The sequence below is a fragment of the Zootermopsis nevadensis genome, unplaced genomic scaffold (genome assembly GCF_977971745.1).
Source record: "Zootermopsis nevadensis isolate Lab colony 2312 unplaced genomic scaffold, Znev_1.0 Znev_ptg000020l, whole genome shotgun sequence".
NCBI classification, from domain to species: Eukaryota; Metazoa; Arthropoda; class Insecta; order Blattodea; family Termopsidae; genus Zootermopsis; species Zootermopsis nevadensis.
Genome location: NW_028259152.1, coordinates 18,418,984 through 18,438,220, shown reverse-complemented (window position 1 = coordinate 18,438,220; position 19,237 = coordinate 18,418,984). Strand labels below are relative to the sequence as shown.

General features: G+C 46.8%; 1 protein-coding gene across 9 annotated transcripts in view; it reads right to left on the bottom strand.

The window, feature by feature from the left end:
• LOC110832591 (uncharacterized) overlaps nucleotides 1-19,237 on the bottom strand; it is a 364,557-nt gene that overhangs the window by 62,845 nt on the left and 282,475 nt on the right. For all 9 annotated transcript variants that reach the window (XM_087352088.1, XM_087352091.1, XM_087352089.1 and 6 more), the window contains one exon: nucleotides 10,968-11,069. In XM_087352088.1, coding sequence (XP_087208214.1) covers nucleotides 10,968-11,069 — 102 coding nt within the window. The remainder of the gene's footprint in view (nucleotides 1-10,967; nucleotides 11,070-19,237) is intronic.

Below are 19,237 nucleotides of genomic sequence, written 5' to 3'. Positions count from 1 at the left end.
AACACGTGCATTTTAATCTCCTACGTGAAGAACTGCCCTAGAAAACAAGTTAGCACATGTAAGTACGGGACCTCGAAGCGTTCGAACGCCCCAGATGCTTCCCGTTGTAGCGCATCCTTCAGTAACAGAGATACATCTAAGGAGAACCCGCGGGTACCGAGGACCAGAGCAACTCGGGTCCATACGTCTGTGGCTGTGTCCAGGCCGTCGATCCCCTGCACATCGCAGCCAACATAATTCACATGCCATTCTACTGTTCTTCAAAAGTGCGGCTAGGCAACTCATGAACAAGGAGACAGGACAATCCACGGGGAAATCCTTTGAGGTCGACGTTTGCTTAGTAGGTAGTAGACTGAACGACCTACAGAAACTTATCGCACGCACTAGTAACCCCCCCCCCCCCCCCCCCCCAAATATGCATAGTTCGCACAGACGACACTTCATTTGCTGCATGTAACAAGATATGTTTGTCTCTTTGTCAACAAATTTCCCGCGAGGAACAAAGACGAAATGCACCCAAAATGGCCACTTCCACCCTTCCTCAACCCCCACCAACAGCTCCAATAGGTTATTGATTTCCAGAAAGTGACCGGTAGATGGCAGAAAGTGACCAGTGGCTACTAGGAACTTTAAGCCGAACGATACCGCTCAGCGGCAGAATTGGAAACTAGGAAGTAAGGAATCGGCACTGAGAATTCAATGACAATTCAGTCGGCTCCTTGACACTTGACCAGCCAGGCAACTGATTACATTTCTTGTGTCGTATTTTGTATATTGTTAGCTGTAAAATGTTGTTCTATTGTAGCAACAGAAACAAACTTTGCACTGCGGAGGAGAAATTCAATTGTGTGCCACATCGGAATGTCCACTGTCCTGGAAGGGAATTAGGAGATTCAGTTCAAATGCATATTAAACGTTCCCTAAATACCAACATAAACTTCAATCGTCTTTTAAATTTTTTTTTTTTGGGGGGGGGGGGGATATTTCATAACGTATCGGATCTGACTTTCACTCCGCGTAGTTTAACGTAACACAGTGCAGTGGCGTCCTATCAAATATGTGATTGCAAAGTATCGGACAGCACAGCACAGACACAATCTCTGCTCCGCTAAGCTGAGACGTGGCATCTCTACTTTTACCCGAAGATGGAGTCTTACACAGAGTGCCCTCGTGTAGTGAGGCCCGCACTCGTTCGTTTTTCTACATGAATACAGCATCACTGTTCAGCTGAAGCCGCCATGATGAACTTTGTTTTATTTTCCATTCCTTCGTTACAGGAATTCTTGAAATGTCAGTAAAGATTCTTATGTTTTATTGCGTCAACCGTTAGTGATATTTCTACGAACTCCCGTGACCTTTCAATAAATTGTCCTCGTTAATACCCTTGCATTAGCAAGCGCAAATTTGTCTCTCGGGATGGAAAAGACTGCGCACCCCTGTCTTACAGCTTCGGATCTTAAAATGGCCAATAAGGAACACGTAATTATCCATGCAGCCTACTTACTACATACGAAAACTGCAGATCGCAAAGACGTCTATTTTTAACTCGTGTAGGCCCACCGATCTGTGTTGTAGGACAATTCCTCCTTCTTGCTCAGCACAAAGTATCCAGCCTTCGTATTCTGCCGGCTTCGATCAAAATAAACTTGGCCCGACAGATTTTACTGGTAGATGTCGGATGCCATTAGTCAACCTGCATTCCCTCAACGACACAGCCCAAGTGACGTCCAGTCAAGACAACGCAGGCCAATGTTTATGTCTCGTCTCGTCTCGTCTCTTGGAATTCGTCGGCAGTTCCAGTTTTTCAAACACGTGGCGGCTTTTCCGAAAATGATTCTAGTTAGCGGGACTTGAGGTCTCACGGCGGTGAGTAAGAGGCTGGTCCGTCTTCTGGGTTGTAGAGCTGTGATCAGAGGTCCTTGCTGCCATCATCAGGGCGATGGTGCTTCAACCCAGAATGCAGCCGCCTTGGTTCCACTTGCTTCAACGTGTTATGAAAATCAAAATGCATACTCAAAAATCCTGATCTCCGCTCCAACCTCTGTCCTTACAGACACTCTCTGAATGTCGGAATTCTAACAACAATCTTCAGTCCATAGGCCCTTGTACCTAAAGGGCAATGTAGATCACGCACCTAGGGTGACGAATTGATATCCACTGCGGACCACATCCACCCCCAAAGTTTAGATTTATCGTAATGCAGGGTAGAGCTGCAATCTCTCGGCCTTCTTCGTCGCTAACCAGTAATGAAAATTCCTTGTAACAATCAAAACAGTTGAAAACTTACTGTTAGTTCTAGCCACAACCGCTCTCGGTTTCAAAAGCGCTAGCTCTGACATCAATATGGCTTCGTCCCACTTCTCCCTTAACGAATCGATAGAAATAATTGCTTCTAGAAATTTCCACCGTGGAGGGACGACAGAACAAAGAGACTGTGCCATCTCGCGCCCAAAGAAAGATTTAACGTTCTATTTATTATTTGGGTTCTGCCTCTCCCTTTTTCTCCATCTGCATTATTTCATCTAGCAAGGAATTATTGTCCTTCGCGCTCTGCTCGTTTTTGGCGAGCGGCGAGCGTAGATTCGCTGTGAGAAGGAGGAAAAAGCAATTTACAGCTCTATCCTTTGTCACCATAAACTTTTAATCGTAATAATGAAAGAAAGGCGAGATGGCGTTTGCCTTCAGAGCGGATTGTTTATGATACTGCCCGCTGAGCGCGCTGTCCGCTCCAGGACGACCCTTTTATTAATAATTATAACTTGTAAACTGCGGGCTCGCAGGAGCTGCGCGCGTTCGCTATGCGGACATCCTGGGAGCACTGTTCTTCTCGTTTATACTTAAGTGCAAATGTTGTGAAAACAATACCACAGATCAGTTTGTCTCTCACAACCTACATGCAGTGTTGATCTGTTGGCAAGTTTCATGGCTAAGTGAGAGACTGTCAGCTTCCTAAGTAGGAATGTGGTATATTTAATTTCTTAGTTAGTTTGTTGGTTAGTCAGATAAGTCAGGGTTGTTTGGCGATGCTATCGATAGCGAGGAGAGGATGGTTGATAAATAGTGAATCTGAAATAATGTGGAAACAATCGGCCACGGCCTCATGTAGAGTCCACGACTCTAATCTTCAGACTTGCGGGGTGATGAAGTGCATTCCTTGCAAGTCTCAAGATTACAGTCGTGGACTATAGTTACTATTATTATAGTTTGCTGCATCTGCACCTGGAGACTGAGGAAAATCACAAAACCATTCGGTGAGAGTAGCAGACGTCCTTGCGGAGATCTGAAGTCGAGGCTTCCCGCATGCGAAGCGGGAATGCTGGCGACTTGTACCTCGCGCGCCTTATCACAACGTCAAAATGCTAAAAGGCGCGGACCATGAAGAAGATCTTACGGAACTTCAAACTTCGCTGAATGCGGGGATAAAAAGTCACCAGAAAAGTGGACCCAAGATCGTCGGTGGGAGAGCCCCGAATCACCGATTAACCCTGAGAATAAACTGTGGGAAATGACGTACGGAAGCAGGGCTTAAAATGAAATAAGCGAACTCAGTTCCTTCTGGAGATGGCAGACTCGCCGCAGGCAGGAACATGAAAATGAACAGCTGAAAGTTAAACCGCGAGTGGTTAGGCTTTTCTTTGAACGAACTTGTTCCAAATTCGGAAACGGCGTTTGGTGGATTATCGTCACGACGCCAAGGCCAAGGCACTAACGCGAATGTGGCCTACATCAAAGTCCGATCTCAAAACGTTTCAAGCCAACAAAAGTAATTTGTCAGCGGTTTGAATTATGCCCTGAACAGGGTTCATGAAAGAGAATGCATGAGTCTCCGTCCCCTCTTTAACTTTCTTTCGCTTTTGTGAGCTGAGCAGGGAAAAAATAACGCGGCTAGGTGTGTTTATACAGTATATCAATAAGGGGCAGCTTGACCAGCCCGCCGTCTGCCCTTTGACTCCATCGGGAGTTGGAAACGAGAGCGTATGTATGGTGGGAGATCGAAATAAGTGCAGAACGGGAGTTTGGGGGCGACGGCAAAAAGGAGAAACAGGAGGGCCTCGCTCTCCCTTATAGTTTTTGGAGCACAAAGACTAGCCTTTCATGGCCATTATAGGTAGATCGACGTTGCGAGAATCTAAGCATTATCGCCGTAAGACTCCTGGGGGCGGAGTGGGAACTGGAGGCTCCGACTGGCACCCCACGGCCAGGCCACGATAACCTTTAGAAGCCTACGCCTGGAATAATTAAACAATTCTATGGCTTCAATAAACCACAGCGCTTTATTTACATAATATATCCACCCCAGAAATATGCAAAATCAGATTTAAGAAGCCGTCTCACACATGAATAAGCGCCGCGGCGGAGCACGGCGGATTGCCGGCACCACAGGCTACATCTTGCTGGTGAGAGAGGTGTTACACAGGCCCTCGGACTTGCGCCAACTTTGTACAAAGACACTTCGAAAAAACGACGAAAAACGACATGGGAGGCTCTGACACCAGAAGATTCAGATCTGCAGAAACCCTCGTGTCAGGCTCTGGAACTGAACAGTCAGTTGATTCCACACGGAACATGACGTCGCTCGGGGTTCTGAACAGGAACGACAGAAGTTCCGGGCTTCAGGAGTTAGTTTTGATGTGGGATAATTGAGTTTGCTTGTTTACTATGCATAATAAACGTGGGGACGAGGACGTGGCACGTTCAAGCAAACGGACCATTCTACCGGCACGGCCACATTACACAAATCTCTTCGATATAAGACAGACCGAGAGAGGGAGTTTCAAAGTCTGCACTGCTCGCCGAGCACTGTCACGATGATGAAATCGAGGATAATCAAGTGGTCGGGGTATTTAGCACGCACGAGGGATAAAGAAATTTAGTCGGAGAAACTGAAATGAAATTCGGTGATGAACGTTCGGATTCCATGCGACGCGGGGAATTTACTGACGAGATGAGCGACTATCGACTTCCGAAGGATCTGTTTCACTGAGTTGGTGGCTTCGGCTAACAGAACACTTGCAGGTTATTGAAATACGTGGGAGTAAGTCGCGAATTGCAAGCGTCAGAGGTGAGTAAAATAGTTACAACAAACAAACAGGTAAGAAGACACGGGAAATCTTTAGGACAGAAGCAGAGGCCGGGCAGATGAATGAACACAACCGAAAGGTAGTTTTATTTTCACTTGCAACGCTGAGTCACGCCGCACGCGGGTTGCCAACCTCTGCGAGTTTCCCTGGCGTCCACGCACTGTACGAAGGCGGAAAAGTGAAAAAAGGGGAAACGGTGGACTTTGACATGGAAATAAAACACTTTAGATGGCAAACAACTCTTGATCTTTTTCCCATCCTCAGCTGCAATACCTCATTGAGTAGCTTTATATATACACGGGGCCCTTGCAAAGAATCCTCGTCCCCGGCCCCGAGGCCCACTGTGTCTTCTTGTAAAACAAAGCCCGCGCCACGACTGCATCACTCATCCGCGGAACTGAACGTCTAGTGAACAGCGGGCACTCCAGCAGCTAGGCAGTTCGATGATAATCTGCAGGAACGTCGAGTAACGCCTCATGGACGAAATCCGTACCGTATGATACGTATCAGGGGAGAGAATTAAATATTCATACCCAATGGATTGAACGCATCGACGAAACGAGCGATTTTCTGGCAACACGGTGTCACACACATTTAGCCAAAAGCACTGACAGACTAAAGTGGGCCCTTGCTCGCTTTCGACGCCGCTGCCCCAGCGTCCAGGGGAAAGTCCTTTCAGGAAGCCTCCACAGCCCTTCTCATATTGATCACTGGCTGGAACAATGCCGCTGCGTTTATTAAAACCACTCTCGCACCGAGAACAGCGACGCAGCCATTAACTAGCCTGGTCGGAGTGACGTCACGGCTGACCAGTGCTTATCTGAAGAGTACAGACGCCAGGCGCCCCGACGCTGAAATGTGACGCGGTCGTCGAGGTGTGAAAAGGATTCGAGAAAAAAATAGAGAGAGGGAGAAGGAGGTAATAGAGAGAGAGGGGAAGAAGCCAACCTAACCTAACCTCACATCCCTACCACCCGCCATAAAGCGAACATGTACGGGCAACAGACGAGGTGTATTGATGCGAACGGCTGTAGCAAGTGGAAAGGGTGTAAATCTTAAGCAGAAGCTACTGAGGCGGAACAGAGGTTCTGGGATCAACTGGGACGTGGTATAACCTAATAACCTGTGAAATACTGCGTCAGAACTCTGTTTTAAAGCGAATCCCTCAGCGAGTACGCGAGAGGCTCTATCACGCACACAATCACAGAGGCCTTTATCGCTCGCCGAAGATGTACACATGGATGCCCTTCTACGGGAGGGACGACGAACCTGACGAAAGTCGTTCCTTAAGCCGAGATCCGAACTTAACATTAATCGTCCCTCGACGCTGACTTCGAACAACAGAGGTGTAAGTGGCGACAGGAAAGAGTCGACTTCTCGCGGTTTCTCCTGTGATCAACAAATGTATCGCCTCTTACGGAACTCCAGGGTTCATTGCCGTGTTCACAACAGCCTGCCACTGGACCCTGCACCGAGTTAGTTAACGCAGTCCCCACCCTCAGATCTAGATCTCACAAGTTCCCCCTCCCCTTCAACGTTCCCCATTAAGATCGGTTTCTAACAAACGTCTGCGACCCACAGAGTTAATTAAAACTGCGTCAATGTTAAATCATAGCCCACGGATTAACTTTTGGGGAAGCAACTGCTGAAAAGTGCGATTACATGTAATGTGTGCTTCAAACTAGACCAGTTTTAAAACTATAATTGTTATTATGATTGTTATAAATCAAACATGACGGATAAAAAGCTCGAGTTTCTATTCAGGCTTGCAAATTGTTTATTTTCACTTTCAATCACGTTTCCGGCTCTAAATTTCTGAAACGAGAAATTTTAATACACCTATAATCGCGCGGAATAAGCAAGTTCCTACGCGGTACTCGAACTCAGGGCGGCTAGGAAAAGACCCTCATACATTCGCCGAGACAGTTGGCTGCTATTTCCGACGCGGTGAGACGTCATGAAACATGCCGTGCCGCCGCGGAATCAAACGCGTTTCTCACTCAGTTTCCAGCCATTCGTGATCTCCCCCACCTTTCTTCTTTTTTATTCTCGAATCAAGCTCCGTTCCTGCGAGTTATTCCTTCAATCATTTCATAAGAGTCGATAACACGATAAGTGCAGCAGGAGGGAACTACCTTCAATATATCACCGGGGCCATCACTGCAAGGCGGCGCCCGGTGCCCTGTCGAACGAGCGCGAGGCCTTACATCAATATTAACTTCGCAGCTCTTGAATACAGTGACATCTGGTGCTGAAACGCGCGACACTAAAATGTCATGTTTTACAAGATGATTCAACCCATAGCCGAACCGCTCACAAATCTATTTTGGCGCAATCTGAAGTTCTGTCGAGTTCCAGCGCGGAAATCACGCGTGCGAAGAGTAGCCTCAGTTGTCACGTGACATAGGTCACTCGACACATCACATCTGCCGGAAAACCGTGGGCCCGTCCCCTCCACTTTGCAGCCTGCTGTAGACTTTACGTCTTATTAATCGGTCCTCCCGCCTCCGAATTTCATCTGTCTAAACACAAACTCTTCCTTCTCAGTGTCGCACGTCCATCCGACCTGAGCTTCCTAGATTACCGATATAAGGAAAAAACATGGAAGTTTCCCGGGATGAAATATCTTAAATTGCCTACGAAGTCGTCAAGTCATCATTTCAGGCCAACATGATCTGCTGAGTGCCTTTATTTCAAACACGTTCCTCCCTCAACGCAAGAGATCTCGGTTCACAGCCATACGTAACTGCTGGCAAAACTACTCCTCTGTATATCTGCGCCTTGTGCTTAAGTATACGGCAGTTTTCGGACCGAAAATCAAGAATTTACACAAAGGAATCCACGTGCCTAAACGTGGAGCCGAAGTTACTGGCCAACTTCTCTCAAAAAGTCGTTTGTGACCTCGACTTCTTAAACCGATGCCGCTGTTTGGCCACGACAGACCGGGCGACGGTATTATATCTCGGAGGACCAACTGAGCAATGTGATGCTTCATCTAAGCGAGAGCCACTGACCGCACTCCACAGCGCAATCTCAGGCCGTGGACAGAGGAGAACGGAGGACAGCCACGCTCATGCAGAAGGCTACAGCATTTCGCCGATAACTACCAAGTTACAAACTGGGAAAATAGACCTCGGACTTGCGGATTCTTGGTGCAGCTCATGAAAAGGACGAGACAAGCGAGGAAAAACTGAACGTAAGAGACCATCTGGTGATGAGAAGAGTAAAATTAACATGGAGTTTGACACGCGGTACGTGAAGGTGTGGAATGGATTCAAATCGCTCGGCATACGGTAAGGAGGGCGACGCCTTTGTAAACCCCGACAATCGAGCCTCGGTTCCAACTTTATCTCATCAATAAACGCCTAAGCGAACACAAAATAAATTCTACTTTCCTGCACATTCGTCGCGCCAAAGACTGGTAACGGGGAAACAGGTAGCAGGGGGCGCTGTCCGAGAGCCCTTCAAACACAACTCAATTTAAATAGAAGGGCTCTGAGCCGGCATTAAAAATAAATCTACTTTTCAACATGCAAGAGGGTCCCGACGTTACTCCAACAACGGAACAAGTGGCCTTGACTATCTCGGCCGATACCAATCGCATAACTTCATTGCTTACTCGTTAACTACACGGGCAAGCATTCCTGTAGCACAGGAGTTGAGGGAAGAGTCCGCGCTTGGCGCCTGCACCTCGCAGCACGGTCTTTGGCCGGATCTTCGCCCGAGGACCAAAATAATTTCAACCTACCCAAAGCGATATTCAGTTGTTTATTTTAAATGGCCTGACGCGTTCATTTTGTCGCGTTCCGTCTTGTCGTGTACGATACAGAGTAAGAATTGTAATCGCAAAAGAGGAACAAACGTGAGTGGCCTCAGTCGGTAAACTGAACTTCGAATCGCCTTGATAACGTGAACCAAAGGGTAGGATATCCGAAAGACACACACAACAGCATCTGGGCTGTTGCTGTGGCAAGGAGCGAACTTGGGTCACTCGGTCTACCACCGCACACGGGATAAATCACGTCAGAATCAAATGGAACAAACGCTGAAGTTCTTGAGGTGTGTTTTAAAGAAACATCACGCACCTTCCCTCTAAAATAATGTCATATATCAAATTATCGAAGGAATTTAATAATGTACGTCTGACTAGTAAGCTTGATATCAGTGAACGACAGACGGTGCTTTAGACTGCGTTCCTTGGACAATCGCATTTTAATGTCTTGAAAGGCAATCTTCTTACACATCACGGCTTCTCCTATCACGACCCAAAACCAGCAACGCACAAGAAATGGCCATTGCTTAAGACGTGTAGTGCATAAAAGAGCGTTGTAGTGAAACTCGCACAACTTGATTCCGATCTTTTTGTCATTTCTGGAATTCTGAAACTCACTGGAGTCTTATTTTATGTCCTAAAAACTGTTGGATAGGTGACGTTTAAGACAGGGCCAGATTATTTTTATTTACGTGATAAAGGAGTAGTCTATTGGTACTGGTTAATATACATTTCGCATTACACGAATTTTATTAGACGCCTGTAACTTTCCTTTCGTTCTTCACTTTCTAGGGCATGTCAGTAATGCGGGTGGTGGCGTTACAGGTGGGTTTGACAGCGCCATCTGGCGTTATTTTCCATGCGAAGTTTGGATGATAATAGTATGGGCCGCCAATGTGCGGTATGCAATTTGGCGAACAGCCGTGCAATGAGCAGGGCTACTACTGGCGTTCACCAGGCCCGATGTCGGAAAAATTCCATCACGTAATACGGGACTCAACTTGAAAACTAAGGATTTGCGGACCCAACCTACAAGGCCAAATCCATGCCAGAGTTTGTATGACTACTACAGAAGCGCCCTGGGTTGTGTAACCCTCTTGCAAATGAAGACCTCTCTGAAGAAAATATATAAATGAATTATCGTGCATAGGAAGACTTGATTCACTTTTAAGTACAACGTCCTATTTTAAATGCATCTTCAGCCTGAGAATTATTTCACGAAGCATGCCCGTTACTCTCCACTTCGGCCGTTGCAATCTAAAAAAATAAAAAAGACGCCGACGTCCTGCACCTGCAGAGCGTCGCCACTCATTCCTCTACTCTCGCAGTGAAAATAGCGAATTGATACGAACGCAGCTGGAGTGACAGGAAAGGTTATGTACCCCACAAGCAGATTTATTTCCAGCTCCCCACGGGGGGCGGGGGGGAGCCACAGAGGACTCCTAAGTAGCCCAGAAACTTTGTCAGTCCTTCCGTCTACTCTTCAACAGAATTAAAATAATTGATTTCGTTTAAAACATCTCACTCGACACTTCAAATCTCTTACCCTCACTCAATTCTGCAGCGAACCCTCTTGGTATAAAATGCCAATAATGTAAGACTCTCGGGGAGACAAAAACAGGACGGCGGGGGCGAGTTACCCTCGCGAAATAAGAACCAGTGGGGTGAAGTATCAGCAGGAGTTCAATCGGTGGAACATGAGTGCAGGACCATCAACACGTGTTACACGTCCTGTCTCATGCATACCCGCCGCTCGGCTAGAGCCAACGCCTGGACGGAAGATACGGGCCCCGGGAAGGGCGGCTACCCAGCTTAACGCCGATGGACGTTCCTACTTCGGGTACAATCAGAAAGCATGAACAGTGAAGTTTCGAGCGAACGCTTTAAAAGGGGCGCTGATTATAATGACGGGGTAAAATACCCTCTTGCATTCTGCTAAGTACGGTATCTAGCAGAAACTCAAACTGCGAAACATTCACAATTTGCGGTATTTGTGCATTGCTTCCTTTGCAGATTTCGACGAATATCGAGGTCGTTCCTGAAACTGGCAAATTGCTCTGTTTGAATCAGAAGGGCAGGGACTGGGTAGGGCCCTCCTAAGGGCCAGCGCTTACCAGTGTCGATCCCGAGTCTCGCGTGAAGTGTTGTGGTGCGATCTTCATCTTTCTGCACTTCTCGTCGCCAAGACACGTCTGTATCGTTGATCCATAATTTACCTACAATGACAAAAGAAAAATACCTCCAGTTAATATCATTGTGCGGCCTCCAATTACAGGTTCTCATTTAGAAGCAATCAGCGACAACTTTAACACGATCCTCTGGGTTACTTAGAACTTGCAACAAGAACATAATAATATGATCAAAGTTTCTCAACTAGTGGTGCGTATTCCTTTATGCAGTGCACGTGAAGGAGATGACACTGCTAAGTTTTCAATGACGTGAATGTTCCAAGTCTTTACGTTTTCAGAAATACTTCGTAAAATACAGCTAATTGGGCTGACGTCTTTCTTAACTCTGGACGTCTCAGAAGGGGCAATGAAAATTTATATTTCTTCTGTATAAACGAAATAGTTCCCTCAATGAAGTGATGGCATCACAATTATTAAGCCCGAGAATTCGTGATACAATTCGGTGAGTTTGGACAGACGCATGAACCATAATGGGGCAGAGGACCCATGAAAAGCAGTGGGGGGAAGCCGATGGCCGGAACGCAGTTCCGAGTGTGGATGTGCTCTGTAATTGAATGCCCCTGCATAAGGGTCGCATCTTATTGGCTCAGAGGGGCTGCTTCAGGAAGAACTGAAGTCTACCCCTCCTGCAGACAGAGGAATATGCACACAGGAAGAAAATTAAGACCCCATTCTACTCTCAGGGCCTGCATCTCATACAAATTCCAAAAGGACAGACAGACAGACGGAATATTTGCCTGCCGACTGCGCCAAGAAAATTTACGACGCTCTATGCAGCGTCGTCGGTTTCAGATGAAGGTGAGGGGCCAGAACGCCTTGACAGCTAATCAGCTGGACAGGAGGTGGGTGGGATGGGCCTGTCAGGACAGCGCGGTCAACAGATGCTCGATCAGCCCGTCCCTCCTCAACGAGTAATTATTTTTAAAACTTTCGTTTTCTTTGTCTTCCTACAGTTTCCTTCCATTTGAATTAAAATAGTTGCAAGGGTGGGATGGGCGATACGCGTAGCCCGCATGGCGGAGATGCCACGTGTCCAACGTTTTTCCTCCCTCGACGCACGAACGACCCCCCCCCTTGTACTTTAGAGAGCTAATAGTTAGTTTTCGTTTATCCTTAAAAACGCTTACTCGTAAATGAAAAATTACCACAGCATGTCCTCGAACATCATTTTTATTAAACTGTGTACGAATTACTGTGAGCTACACGGGCTTATTATTTTAAATGTGCGCCTGCAAGAGCTTGCGTCTGACACAGTACGGTGAATGTCACGCGTGGCATTTGTACGCAAAGCATCTGACCAGGTGAGAATCTCAAAAAAGAAAAATCAAACCTTTCGGAGTAAAGGAAACGAACAACTGAACTTGTGACTTCAACAAACAGTTTTGCGAGCCTGGTTGCAGCTGGTCCAGGGGCCGGTTATGCACGCTAGAATACGAATGTCCTCAAAATGCAGGTTGGGAGCCTCAAGGAAGAAGTCATCTCGGAACCGAAGGTGCAGATGGAAAGAGACCAAGAGGCAGCTCGGCGAAGAGTGATGTCGACTGGGTTGAACTGGCTCAGGATGAGGACCCGTGGCTGGATCTTGTGACTCCTCAAAAGGCGAGGACATCCTTGACTGCCTAAGGACCTATTAGCTTCTCAAGAAGAATTCTGGTGTACGCTCTCAAACAGTAAAATTAATATGTGACGCGAAGTAATAGCGATGATGATAGACCAGTCTTGCAACGTTCTTCTTATCAACATGGAGATTCATATCGTCACCGCAGAATTCCTACAATTTATATCAGCAAAGCCCGGCGTTTAGGCAGCTCGCTGTATTCATCTTCAGGGTTGGAAATGGAGTATTATTCTGCAGTCAGCTACATGAAGATATTAATTTTCACTCAGCGCGGATACAGAGCGATCTTCCGAAACGTCGTGTATTATATTATCCGGGAAATGAATAGTGTCCAAAGCGGAATCCATCATGAAGTTGGCTGCCACAGACTCTTGGAAAAAGTTTGTATTGTTTCCCTCTGACAGATGCGTCTGAGTCGCGTTCATAGAATTGATCGATAATTAAAAACTATTTTTAAAAAACTGCGCCCCGTTTAACTGCCAAATACCTGGTGACTTTGCATCTTAGTTATATGGCAATTAAGTCCACACACAGTCACCAAGAAGGAACTTAGTTCCATGAAATGCATTTCATGTTATCATTAAAAGTTTCGTGGTAGACGATGTTTGCACGAACAAGTAAAATGCAAGCTAATGTCGGCTGTTATTAATGCAAGTGAGTGTAATGATTATGGTAGCGCGTTTGCCAGAATATCTTACCGAATGGCCCCACAATTTGGGGGGGGGGGGGGGGCCGCGCGTAAAGTTTGATTTCAGCGAGAAGTAGCCTACGCAGCTGGAACGAAACTGTGTCTCAGATAATAAACGTGGACCCGAGTCGTGTCGAAGACGGTCACTGATAATCCTGATGTTTGCGTCAGTAAACAAGAGGAGACATATTTGTTTGGCACTGCGAATGGCGGGTTGAGTAACCCTGTGTCGCACAGATGCAGCTTCGAGGCACAAGACAGACGTAGAAACTCATCTGCGAGTGTATCCGTAATGGTGGTCCGCCTCTCTTCAGCGCCAGCAGGGCATGAGGGGAGGGGGTGGCATCAGATGGGGTGGAACTCGGTGTATTGATTAGTGCTGCGGCCCATAGTTCAAGGGATGGGGGTGGCAGGCAGGGGAGGGGAGGGGAGGTACGCCAGTGCTATTGTACGCTGTTTCTCTCGGATGGCCTGAAGATTATTAGCAGACGAAGATATTCCATGTTGCAGCGACAGGAAGCGATCTCAGCGTCTTTCAACAAATTCGGCTGAGCGGACTTTGTCGAAAAAAAGGCGGCCAGAGCCGTTGACTTCCAGCTACTTTTTGCTTACGTAATTGGCAGCGGCGGCTAAGATTTTAAAAACCAGGAATACCTCCGCCGGGGATCACCGGCTTGGTGTCATGTGACTAATTACGAAGTGTCGCCCCCCCCCCCGAGATGCTCAGAAACCGCAGAGCCAGCCAAATGTGTGTTCGTGTCTCGGCATAAAACCGTGGGGCAGGAGCGTCATATAAAGGAGCCTAAGTAACAGGTTCTTCGAAAATGTGGCGAAGATAACTTAGCTATTTGTGGGTAACAGGTGGAAAACAAACGGGGAAGTTTCTTCGACGTTTTGCAACCGACAATCTTCCTTCGTCTCTCCCCCTGCTATTACAAAACTTTAAAATATAGATATAGAAAACTACGTGGCCTACTATTTTGTATTGGCGTAAAACGTGGTCTCACAGAGTAAGAGACAAACATACTTTGAGAACGGGGCGTACAGCAGCTTTAAGGTTGACAAACATTCATAAAATATTTTATGGCCATCAGACATCTGCAAAGAAAGCTTCAGCATGGACTGGGTTACGTTTTGTGGCCACGGTAATGAACTTTCGGGTTCTATAAACGGCGGAAATTTCTTGAATAGGCGAATGGCTAGAAATCTGATCCCTACAAATAATTCTGCTCCAAAGTTATCCAACTTGCCAACCTCATGAAGCTGTGGGTATCAGACATAACCTCAAACGTTTCACTTCGTCACGCGACAGTTCTACCAACCTGCGCCTCGACGTCACTTCAACGTCTACGAAGGAAGCTCTTGGGAGAAAATGCATCATTTAATTACACACGGGTATTTTACTCAGAGAATACTTGGAAATGGTTTGGTACAAGTGAACGTAACTGTAATCAGCAATTGTATAATCGAAAACACGAATGTAGAGTTGCTAACCATGTGAAGTTTCCAAGTTCTGTCTTCGTCGCTAATGGAGTTCTTGTGTGATTATCAAGATGTGTGATTTGTTATCGCCGCGTAATCAGTCCGCCTCACTCGCCAGTGGCTTTCCCGTTTGGTTAATGTGCCTTGACAAAGCTACAATATGAACGCCAAACAAGAAACCAAATGCTCCTCATAGGCAATTTATGCAAAACATAAACTCATTACTGATTCGGATGGAAACGTGAAATGAGTTCGTAAGACTCGAAAATTGTAGTTCCATAAATCCTACTGGTATCCGGCAACGTAAACTCAGACAGACAGATCACGCCGATGGACGGACGGATGCCTTGGCCTATTCCATGTGCCTGAATGACAAGAAACACAACGACAAACGAGACAACGGAATGGTAATTATATGTACCACCTACCTTAAAGTTTAGTAACTCTGCATTCTGCCCACAGTATATTTATGCGTTCCTACTGATATTTGCAAAGGTTGTGAGTTGTGTTTTCTTAGCGGTACGGACTGAATTCTTAAATATTGTTTTGGCGATATTCAGCTCCAAAGGGTTTAGATGGATCTTCTGTAAACAGAGTGTGAGTGTGTGAACCAGATTCATCGCGTTCAATGTCCAGCCTACTGCTAGCAACTTTGCAGTATCACCCACGAATTTGCTAACTGCGCATCATCGCTATAGGATTACATATTTCGGTACAATAAAAGTTTGGAGACTCCTCAAAACAAGACATTGAGAGCACTAAGAACCAGCGCCCCTCATCGCACGTACCGCTACGCTAGCCTGCGGTAAGCAAGGCCGGGCAAGCCATGTCTCGTTAGGGTGAGAACTCCACTCCCCCTTCCGTTCCCGAGTTACGAAGCCGTGTCGTGTAGTCTTGTAGGCCGCTGCCAACCTTTAGGAAGAAACTTCATGCTCCCATGTTCGAACCTCAGGTCCGGACATGTGACCATGGCAAAGAAGCCTCGTAATTAATCCACCCAGCTTTGGTTATAGTAACGTTTGTTCTATTGAGAAAACCTTCACAAAATTCGGTATAAAATCTTTTTAACTAAAAAATAATGGAAGGAAGAGCGAAGTTCTCAGTCGCAATTTGGATATTTCGACTCGCACAACAAAAGTTTGGCTCATGAAATTCTTTGTTCCTCTTTCGGCAAAAACCTTGCCTGGTGGAAACTCACTTTCGCCGGCATTGTGAGCATTAGTCGGATTATGAAGCACGTTTTGACCGGCAATTTCTTCACGAGCGTGTCTAAATACTGCCGACACTTCAACCTTAGCAACGAGCCAGCAACAAGCTTCCTGGTTTTCGGAGGAACAGTTCCTGGTGTCGCCCTTAAAGGCAATCAGAAGATGTTTTCCAGCCATTCTGTTTTCACGACGAAAATTTATGTTCCGCATTATCCGTAACAGCAGTTTCCTGACGTCAGTGGAAAACCGGGAACCCAACATTTCGACAGTTTTCTTATTCTGTCGGCACGGAAAAAATGTCTGCCCACAAAGTCTCTTCAAACATCTATTCAATCAGTTAGTCAGCCAACCCAGTCGGCCAGATCTCTGTTGTGGACCGTTTGATGAAAACATGCGGCAATGCGTGGACCATGGGCATTTGTCGCCTTTACCCTGGAATCTACAATCGACTCACAGGACCCGCAACGGAACGACAGTTCTGAGCCCCGTCGGGGGAACAACGCACAGGTGACGCACGACGAAGTTCCTGCGGCCCTCGTGTCCGTTCCGTTATAAATTAGGAGGAGGTGGTTCATACCCCAGATACGCCCCTCCAGTTCGTCTCAGAAATTGCCAATGCACTTTCCACGATGTAAAAAAAGTTTTGCAATCTACAGAAAACGAGAGACTCGCGATTACAAAGAGAGATGACGGCGCGAGATACAGGGAAGTGGTCACCGGATTTCTCCGGTCCACTTTGAATAGACTGGAGTGCAAAGAGCGTTCGATTATACTGGAAGAGACCGGGACCGCCTGAAGGGGGGGGGGGGGGCGACTGACCGCTGCATATGGACAAGATAGCGAAAAGGGAGAAAGACGGGGGAAGTTAAAACGGATGAGAGGAGAACACAGGAATAAAAAGAGAAAGGTCCTTTTGAAGAAGTCCTTCCTCTCCTTTCCTATTCCTTCTTTTTCTTCTGTCCACAATTCAATTCTGCCCGGTGAGTAAATTGCGGGTGGCTGTGTGTGTGTGTGTTGGGGGGGGGGGGTGCAGAGTGATGGGTTCTGATTTTGTCTTTTCTTATTCAATGAAACGCTGAATGGCATTTACTTTGACGACAAGTCTGCTGCACTCAGACGCACCGCGGCGCTAGTGGGCAATGTGGGAATGCTTAAGATGAAAAACGGCACAAGTGGAGCTTCCGTGTTCTTAAGCGACCATCAAAATGGTTTTTCACGGAAGAAAACATAAGACAGTACTTGCCTTCCGATAGATTTTTGTTGTTGTTGAAGTTATTTAGTTAACTTGAGTCATCTGTAAGCCAAGTACCCCCCCCGTGTTGACACGCCACTAGCTGTAAATAGCGCGCTGATCCTATAAGAGGCACAAATAGAAATATTCGTAAGGGAATTATACCTCCCCCGCAGTTATCATTAAAACACTTCGTTGGCGTAATCGGTTGTGCGATCGTCATACGACCTGAAGCATTGCTTTTCAGCGAAATTAAACTAGGCACCAGCAGCCTTAGGCTCAGTGCTGAAGGCAATAACATAAGAAAGTTATATTCCTCTGGTTCTCCTGCTCTGCATTACGGATGTACCGAGTTCGAGCCCGACTGAGGGCCTTCGTAGTATCTTGCTAGATGCTCAAGGCAGTACGACAAGTCACGCGTGCGAACTCTGACCCAGGCTGTCACGCCAACAAAGCGCCTGCTTTATCATCATCATCATCATCATCATCATCCTCGTCGTCGCAGTCATCTCATTAATCGACCTTAAGCGCCAAAGATGGCCGTGTTTCTGATGTATTCGTTGACAAGAGGTTAATTTCATGTTCTTCAATATTTGCATGCCAGGTTACAAGAACACGCAGCACAATTTTTCAGCGGTAATTTAAACTAAATTATTTTACGTTTGTGAGTATTTAACCTTGTTTTAGAACTTCATTGTCGAGCGCATCAAATATTAACCCTTCTGCGATAAACTAAAGCTGACGTACCAACAGCAGCTTTCAGCGTTACAAACGTACTAAGCTTTAAGTAAGAATTCAATGCGTTTTTGGGCGAATAAATGAGAGTGTGATATGGAGATAACTTCATCCACTAAGGGTAGGCAGGAGGAAGGTCCTGCGCATCGCCCCAACACAACCGATGGGCTACTCAACAGCAGACACGAGACACACGAGGCGAACGGCGGGCTGAAGTTAGTCGCTCGGATTGTAAAACCACGAATTGCACAGAAAATCGCACGAGCTCTTGGATTGTCCGACTGGAGGATCAGCGGAAAATTTCTTCCTTGCCGGCCGAATGGGAGAGAACAGGAATCCATCTGGGTATTGTGGGCAAACCAGAAGGAGAGAGACCACTAGGAAGGCCTAGACACAGGTAGGAGGATAATATTAAAACGGATCGAAAGAAATACCATGTTGTGTTGTGGACCGGATTCATCTGACTCAGAATAGGGACCAGGGACGGGCTCTTGTGAACACGGTAATAAACCTTCGGGCTCCATAAACTATTGGGAAGTTCGTGAGTGACTGAGTGACTGTTGGCTTCTCGGGAAGGACTCGGCTCTGTGGAGTAAGTAAGCATCTGTACTCTGTGTGGTTTTGCAAAAAATGCGCTTTATAACAAATAAGCATTACGCACCGAAAGGTGTACCGCAAACTGGAGCACACGTTCTCAGAAACGTCGTCTTCTTATCTGCACAGAGAGAGGTCGGGAACTGCGAACGGGAGCGATTAATAGGAGTTAAAATGGCCACGACCATTCGTGCCCTCGTCGGGATTCAAACCCGCGACAGAGTAACTGTCCTTGTCGTTCGGAACTTCCTGCGCAGCGCCAGTGTTACCAACCAGTTCCACTGTGTCTCAACACCCAACATGGCGGTGAGCGTTATTTATATTGGTTTGAATATGTAGCGGGCGGGACGAACCCCCTCGGGGTTTGGGGGGAGGGGGGGGAGCAGGCAAGGAGCCGTCCACGCGCGCGCGCCACAAAACCAACCCCATCTCATATCTCACGCGGCACACATCAACCCTTCAACAGCCCCTCCTTCCCTTCATGTCTACACTTACAGCGTGCATAAGAGGGAAGGGATTACACAGGATCAGTAACCAGTGGCCCGCAGCCGTGCCATCTCTTCCGGATAATATTAGAATGGTTCTTAACCCTTAAAATTGTGGAGGGGGGGTTTAATTGAATTTTCTTTAATTTCTGTA